Genomic DNA, 8803 nt, shown 5'->3' with positions numbered 1-8803 from the left:
AATCTTGTCTATGCACAATCAGCTTGTAACACTCCAAAGAGAAAGGAAAACTTGAAATCTCATCATATGACCCCTTTAAATTACAGCGGGAGATATTAGTATGGACTCTGACGGCTTGGTTTTTAGGAAACAATTTGAAGGTGAGGGCTGGGATACGCTGTTGTAATAAGAAAAGAGAAAGAACCTTTAATCAGGCTTTATTTAATAGAAGACAAACATTAGACTGAAGTGCCAGTAATTTAGCTTTAGCAGAACTTCCATATACTTAAATTGCTTTGAGATGGAGTGAGCGAGAGGAAGAGAAAGGAAAACTTGAAATCGCATCATATGACCCCTTTAAATTACAGCGGGAGATATTAGTATGGACTCTGACGGCTTGGTTTTTAGGAAACAATTTGAAGGTGAGGGCTGGTATACGCTGTTGTAATAAGAAAAGAGAAAGAACCTTTAATCAGGCTTTAATTTAGTAATTTAGTAATTTTAGCCAGTAATTTAGCTTTAGCAGAACTTCCATATACTTAAATTGCTTTGAGATGGAGTGAGCGAGAGAAGAACAGAGAGAGAATGTGAGCGAGAGGGCACAAAGAAATCTCTTCAATTTCCGTTAAATACTTCTAAAGATCCCTCTGTGAGTGAGAGCCACCTCTAAAGCTGCTGTAAGCGGTTTAATACCACGCATAAAATGTCCCTACTGCTTGACAGATATCACTAAAATGGGTGTCTTGAGAAATCACACTTCACTCTGTGACAGCTCTAGGCTCTCTAAATGGGAAAAAATGAATCTGATTGCAGCTTGCATGTCCTAGCCAATCAGAAAGCTTGGAAGCGGCCTTTTGTCAGCTTAGACCAATGGCATGAGTTTAGAACGGGACTTTTTTTTGGTCTTAACAAGAATGAAAACTGTTGTGAAAGAATTCAAACTTTTATGAAAAATGTTGTAAATTAAAGTTGTTCTAAAACAGTTACTCTTATGAATCTAATATTGACAACTATTTTAACGGCAGATAGATAACTAATGCAATGGCTGATAATAAAATCCAATACAATTTTGTCAAAATAAGTTAAATAAAACAAAAAAATAAAATAAATTATTTTAAAATGTCACAACAAAATTTAGGCATCACAATATTAGAGATGTACAGTACAAAAAAACTGATATTCATTTAGAGATTTTTATTATGTGTTTGTTTAGGGACCAATTCTCATTAAGTAGTTGCTTATTAGCATGCATATTACTAGCATATTGGCTTTTTATTAGTGCTTAAAGGACACATATTAATACCTTACTCTGCAGAACCGTGTTTTAGATCCCTTAATCCTAACCCCATACCCAAATTTAACAACTACCTTATTAAAATTAAGCAACAATTTAGGAGTTTACTGAGGCAAAAGTCTTAGTTAAAGTTAGTTAATACTGAGAATTTGTCCCTAAACTAAAAAGTTACCAATTAAAAAAATTAAAATAATGATGATAATAATAATATGAGATGATAACCGATATGGTACAGATAGACTGTACTTCTTTACTCACACTTAGAATCATGGGTTTAACATTTAATTTTGGCATTTATCTAATTGATTTCTGCCTCTTAACTTTTCAAAACAACTGGATTTATGATTTTCACCTTAGGGATGATAAAACGTCTGATAATCAGCCTAGCAACAACCTATCAACCATCCAAACCATAGAAAGTTATTTCCAGTACATTTTTTCTACAAATCTGGTAATTTCAGCAATAACTGACTCTCGGATTCCATATGGTATATGATGAACACAGTCTATTACACAAATGGTCACATATTGTCTGAACACAGAGGCATTACCAATCTAATTAGGGCTAAACAATTTTGGAAAATAATTTATTTTGGTCGCGCCCCCCTTTAAACCTATTAAAAAAATCTGCCCCCCTTTCCCGATTCCCCATTCCACCTCAGACTACCAAATAATTTCACTAAACATTATGAAAAATGTATGCTTTTTTTAATTAAAAAAACCTACAGGGAAAAAAACACCTGCATCACTTGAAACATTGAAAAATAGCATAGAGAGAATAACTTATTATTCTCTCTCTGTTATTTATTTATTTTTTGTGGGTTTCTTGCTGTCCGCTAAGGCATAGGACACACACAGGCTTTCCTCACCAACGACATTAAACACGGTGTCTACACCGGACGCGAGCGGCAAAATACAGTAGAACCCATTATAATCAGTGACGATGTGAACACTGGATGCGACGCGACATTAAACTGATGCCTTGTTCCATTTATGACATACTGACACAAAGTTAAAATGATTTGCAATGGTCGCTTTGTCGCGTCCAGTGTAGAGCTGTTGCTGCGTGACACAATAACTGTAGCGTCCGGTATAGACACGGTGAGTGAAGCCGAGAGCAAGATATGCCTCGTCATATTTTCTGCATTTAGCTTTTAAATGACCAGCACCTGCCTGGATCTGTGCGACTTCATCTATGGCTTTTCTCTTCGTTTTCACAAACCGATCCATCTCCCATTCTAAGTTACGTCCTTTGGCTGTTTACTGTTTTATTTCTTTTCTTTTTCTGCTGATGGCCCGCGCTCGACTTGAAGCAGCGCTGCTTAGACCGATGGGTGTGTGTCATCAAAGTACTGCGAGAGCTATAAGAGAGCACGGACGTCTCCTTATGCTTTCTCTCGCCATACTTTTGATGTCATACACCGATCGATCTTCAAGTCAAACACACCTCTTTACTCTCGCTTGTCATGCAAATCACGTTTTTTCATATCGCGATATTATCGCAAATGCAATTAATCATTCAGCCCTAAATCTAATAATAATAAAGATAAATTCTTTCATTTCCCCTGCATGTTGAAAAGCCATAGTAATTCCAGTGAGGTCTAGAAACAGCAGCTGTTGAGGATGATCACAGGTCATGAGAGAGCAGAGTGATATGAGCTCAGTGTTTCTGTAACAGATGCTCTGTCCTCACTGGCACAGACCTGCTGTTAAGGATCTCATTCACTCTTTAGCACTCCTTAGTCCTGTGTCAAGTCACAGTGCGTGTCTGTCTCCAAGTAAACTACTAACTTTAATCCCAAAGTTCAGTGGAAAGTATAAGTCTTGTGCCACTATGTGCAATAGTGATGCGCGGATGAGCTAAAACTTCACCCGAATCCGCAGCTTCAAATAAATTATCCACCCGCCAACCGCCCGCACCTATATTTTTGTCTGATTTAGATAACCGCACCCGACCCGCACCCGATCATCACATTAGGGTTCATACGGTCATGAAAAACCTGGAAAAGTAATTGAACAGCAATTTCCAGGCCTAGAAAGTTTTGTAAAAAGAAATAAACTCAAAACGTTTTTGAAAAGTCATGAAAATCTATTTCACAAGTCTCTGTATAATAGAATTATGTTTAATCAGATCCTGAATTTCGTTGCGGGATTGCGCATACATCGCATTACTCATTCCCACAGCTTTCGACTTTAAAATGAGAGAAATTACCGCAAAACCTTTATTCAATATACCGTGTAGGTTAGATGAGTAAATAAATCCACACAAACCATCAGATGTGAACAGAGTGGGTGATTCAGCTGTACCGGGTCTTCTCTCTTTGACTTTCGCTTCACATCGACGCATGTAGAGCTGCTGCACGCTGCGACAGAAGACTTTAGCTCGCGTTTCGGGACAGTTGACAGAATTGTCAATTGCCTAATCGGTCATTGTTGCATCATCACAAAAATGTATTATTTTCACGTCTTTAAGCCATTCGGTACCAATGCGCGCTCAGTCACATCCAAAGCGCGTAGCCTACTGCGAGTACCAAATTGAGAAAGTACTGTCGGTTTTGTCTTAAGTTAATGTAAACAGTTGCAAAATAAAATGCATGGGTATCAGTATTGGATTCGTGAAATAGGTCTTGTGACAGCAGCCTAATAGCCTAAACAACAAAAGACAGAGAAAATCCCTCACTGCTCTTAATGTTTTGTTGAATAACTTTTAATGTTAATTTACAGTTTATTACATTTCTGTAGCCTATTTAAAACACGTTCCTAATTTAGAAAATGTAGTTAATACTTGCATCATTAATGATTTATTTTATCCACCCGCAAATAATCAGAATGCATTTTTTTTTATTACCCGACCCACCCGATCCGCGGATAAAATCGCCATCCGCGCATCACTAATGTACAGTATCAGTACACTAAAGCAGTGTTTCAGTTACACACTGCCCCCTTGTGGTCACATTGAGAACAAGTCAAAGTTAAATCGATATTTCCAATAGCAGGCTATATTAAGCAGTATACTATATTTGATATGTATATTTGAGCATACTACTTCAACACAGCTGCTCTGTCATGTCTGCCATTTGCAGGCCAACCTATGAGGTTCGTGTTTCCTCTGGATTTTTTTTTTTAAGGATAGTACTGTTGTGTTTTGGGCAACATAAGGTCTCAAGCACATTATTTGAAGAGATTTTCATTTATAATCCTACATTACAGCATAAATTACACACCATCATAAATCAAACACGAGTCGTCATGTAAAGTCGCTTCCTTGTAGTTGTTGTTGTCTTTATTTAGCAACTGGTTAGCAAAAGAGAATGTTTCACTATTCATGTTTGAGGATTGATTGTGTGTAACGTTACATTGTTTGTTATACACTACCATTCAAAAGCTTGGGGTCGGTAAGAATTCCCAACATTTTTGAAGTAAGTCTTTTATGCTCACCAAGACTGCATTTATTTGATCAAAAACTAATTTAAATGGTAAAATTGTAAAATATTATTAAGATTTAAAATAACTGTTTTCTATTTTAATATATTTTAAAATTGAATTTATCGTTTTGATGGCAAAACTGAATTTTCAGCAGCCAATACTCCAGTCCTCAGTGGAGTATTGGCTGATGGTAGCGCTCGCGATCCTTTATTTTTTTAACAACATAAAACAACATTAACTATTTATCAGGTACTCTTATAAGCTATGATGTGACAACTAAACAAAAAACACAAACAGCTTTATCTTATGTGAAGCATTTTTTTCCTCAAATGTTGGATGCAGAGTAAGATGAGCCATTACATGTGGAAAAAAAGGTAAGTTCTAAATCTTTTCTGCAAGTTCTATATTGTAATGTACAGAAATTTTAAGGTGTGTTACTTTTGAAAACAATAAGCGAGATAGTGGGCACAAAAGTTGCAAGTACTTCAGTTTAAGGCAGCGTTTCCCAATCCCAGTCCTCGCGCCCCCCCCGCTCTGCATATTTCGTATATGTATCTCTTATCATGCACGACGTTTGTTCTATTCGACCATAAGTGCCCTGCGAAGTGGACATCACTGGATATTCCGCCATGATTCCAGTTCGAAACGAGTGTTTATGTTCCATTCAAAGGGCACTAAAGTGTGTGAGACGTGAATTTAAATAGTATTTGTTTACAGAGGTATATTATTTCACACTTCTCTAGTAAGTTTTGTCTGTGTGTGAAGACGATGCAGGCAGCGGCACAGCGCAAATCCATGAATGAATGTCCCGAAGTGACTTCAACGGATTTCCCTTGTTCAGGGAGTAGGGAGCAATGAACACTGTGTAGGGATATACAGTATATCAATCAGAACACAGTTCATGCACGTAGCTCTCTTCTAACGAGCTGGTTATCTGAAACAGGTGTGTTAACTAAGAGAGACCTGCAAAATAAGGGATTGGGAACCGCTAGTTTAAAGTATTGTCAAGAAAAACCTACATGACTAACCAAAATAATGCAACAATAACATGGCTGATCTTACCCCTTTCAGCCTGTCCTTAAATGTACAGATCTTTGCTGCCACTATGTGGCATCTTAGAATTACTGCATGAGCCCATAGATCGTTACTACATGGAAATGACTAAGTGTACTTTTGCAGTGAAAAAAGCAGTGAGTGTGAAGGGTAGAGAACATCATATTTAGAAGATTTAGACCAGTCTGTACCATGCAGCAGTCCAAACAGAGGACGGACGGAGAGCTCAGCAGACCAAACACTTCTCCACACAGCAGGCACTGTGACAGGCCATTTCCCACAGCAGATCTCCTCATGTTCTCCAGACGCTCCACTAAATGCCTGAAACACACACACATCTAAAGTTACAGAAGACAGGACTTTGTGTGACAAAGCAGAAAAACGCATGAAAAATCATAAAGGTGATGCAGACTGATAAAGTCTCACCCAATCCGGTGTTGCTCAATGATCTCGAGCTGTTCAGCGCGGTGGATGACACTCATGATGAGATCCAGCTCTCTTTTCTCAAGTGTCTGAGCTTTCCTCTGCCTCCCTGACTGAAACGTGTGGATGGACCAGCCTGTATGTAACCTGGGTGGAGTACAGACACATAAGACAAATATCATTCATCAGAAATCAATCACTATTATTGTCTTTTCCCACACACTCTTTACATTGGCTGACTTGAAGAAACTTACAAACTGAAGAAACAAGCAAACTTACTTTGCTCTAAGCGCTAGTTGTCTGTCATTGGGACAGACCCAGTGCTCATTCTCACTGCCAAACATGGCGTCTGTCATGTTTCACAGTGGAGCTGTAACAGATCAGAATGACAAGTCAAAAATCATTATGAGAATAATCAGGTGAATTAAAGTATGATGTAAACGTATGAAACAACAGTAGCAATATAAAGTAGGTTTGAGAATGTAATTGTTTCCGAGCGCAAATATAAATATATAATGAAAGTGAAAGTGACGTGTGGCCAAGTATGGTGACCCATACTTGGAATTAGTACTCTGCATTTAACCCATCCAAAGTGCACACACACAGCAGTGAACACACACACACCGTGAACACACACCTGGAGCAGTGGGCAGCCATTTTTGCTGCGGCGCCCGGGGAGCAGTTGGGGGTTCGGTGCCTTGCTCAAGGGCACCTCAGTCGTGGTATTGAAGGTGGAAGAGAGCGCTGTACATTCCCTCCCCCCACCTACAATCCCTGCCGGTACGAGACTCGAACCCGCAACCTTTTGGGTTACGAGTCTGACTCTCTAACCATTAGACCACGACTAATAAGCACTCAACTTCAACGCCACAGCCACTCATTGGCTTTGTTGTGATGGAGCTTACATTCAATTATGTAAAAGCGGAAGGACGCGGCTTTACTGGATAATTAATCTCACAACACCTGCCAAATGACTGCTTAAGACACTAGACACGAAGACATATTGTGCAGTCTAACAGTGTCATTAAAATAACACTTTATGATGAAAATAACAGTACTCTTTCTTAAATGGAATGAGACCGTATATATGTTTGTTCTGGTACTGCATGGATCCTATTTATTTAATAATTAATGAGTTGCATGCAAGTTAAATGAAAGAGGTTGAGTAACAAAAGAAAAAAACATCAATAAAATAAAAAATACTTTGATCAAATAACGTATAGGCTTTGATAATATAATAATAAATAACACCTCATAACATTATTTTTGCACTTATATATACTGGAGAAAAACATGCAGCCACATTCACGTTTAAGATTATTACTGAATTAATTTACTGAATTAAATGTTAGAATTAGCTAAAATCTACATTAACATATTTGGGAAACCTCACTATTTTAATAGGGTAAGAAACACTTTCCAGCGGAGTAGAAAACTTGACATTTGTATTTGTAAGACTATTACTGAACTGATGTATATAAATCAGGTTTTGATCAAATTGGTTAAATTATGTATACATTATTATTAATATAATAATAAATATTTATTATTATTGCTATTGTGTATGTGTGTGTATATCCACACATATGTACTTTATAAATGTATATAATATTTTTTATAATAATAGTACTAGTAACAACAACAATATAAATAATAATAATTAATCACAATCATTATTATTATTTTTAATAAGAAAAAGAATAATCATTATTATTAGTTGTTGTTGTTATATACTTTTATAAATTATTAATATTAAAAGGCATTAAATTACAGGAAAACGATGGGGACATCACATCATTAAAAAAAATTATTGTTTAACAGATCATTGTATTCATGTTGTGGTAAAACAAATGGATAAGATATTTGCTGTTGAAACAATCGTGACTTTCAGTACATTGATAAAAATTATATATTTATAAATAGGGTTGCAAAGGGGTGGAAAATTTCCGGTAACTTTCCAAAAATCCCTGGAATATTCTCAAAAATCCTGGAAAGTTTCCAAAATTTCTGGAATATTTCTGAAATTTACACCTTTTTGCAACCCCATTTATAAACATCAAACCCATATAATGTATTGTGCATACGTTTAAAGAGCAGGTCATATGGGTTTTCGAAAAATATCTCTTTTGCAGTTTGTAAGGTAGCTATCCTTCCATGTAAACAGTCTGCAAAGTTGTTAACCAAAAAAGCTCATGATAAATAAAGACATTGTCTCTCAAAAGAAAGAGTCGACTCACAACCGCCTTAACGAATCGTTATATTTTCGAATCTTCTGCCTGTTACCGATCTACGTCACTGGGTAACACATTAGCATAATTCCCGCCTGCCCACGAAATACGAACGCTCTCTGTGTCGAGAAGATACTGTGTTCCACGATACCACAGCAATACAATTCAAACCTTTTGTTGTGCTCGTCATTTTACCGAGGACTGCTTCTCTAATCTTGCCTTTTATCTTCGTTGGCTTCTAATCTTCTTCATTTGGACTAACAAGCTCTCCGAACCACAACCTGTAAGTACGATTGATACGTTATGTGTACATGTTCAATTGAGTGCTCAAAATATCTAGTTTTTTTGTGCTAATATGTGATGTATACCTAGTGCAGCTTTAGGTTTCCAGGTAAAGCAC

At 37.0% G+C, this 8803-nt stretch overlaps 1 protein-coding gene across 1 annotated transcript in view; it reads right to left on the bottom strand.

Annotated features, from left to right (window-relative positions):
- LOC107572424 (rab effector Noc2-like) overlaps positions 1-8803 on the bottom strand; it is a 30740-nt gene that overhangs the window by 9951 nt on the left and 11986 nt on the right. Inside the window, exons 2-4 of the mRNA XM_016258856.1 lie at positions 6455-6545; positions 6179-6322; positions 5944-6073 (exon numbers count right to left, since the gene is read on the bottom strand). Coding sequence (XP_016114342.1) covers positions 5944-6073; positions 6179-6322; positions 6455-6531 — 351 coding nt within the window. The 5' untranslated portion in view covers positions 6532-6545. The remainder of the gene's footprint in view (positions 1-5943; positions 6074-6178; positions 6323-6454; positions 6546-8803) is intronic.

Source organism: Sinocyclocheilus grahami, unplaced genomic scaffold (genome assembly GCF_001515645.1).
Source record: "Sinocyclocheilus grahami isolate Dianchi unplaced genomic scaffold, SAMN03320097.WGS_v1.1 scaffold1749.1, whole genome shotgun sequence".
Classification (NCBI taxonomy): Eukaryota; Metazoa; Chordata; class Actinopteri; order Cypriniformes; family Cyprinidae; genus Sinocyclocheilus; species Sinocyclocheilus grahami.
The sequence above is the reverse complement of the archived record's forward strand: the minus strand, read 5'-3'. Positions and strand labels throughout refer to the sequence as shown.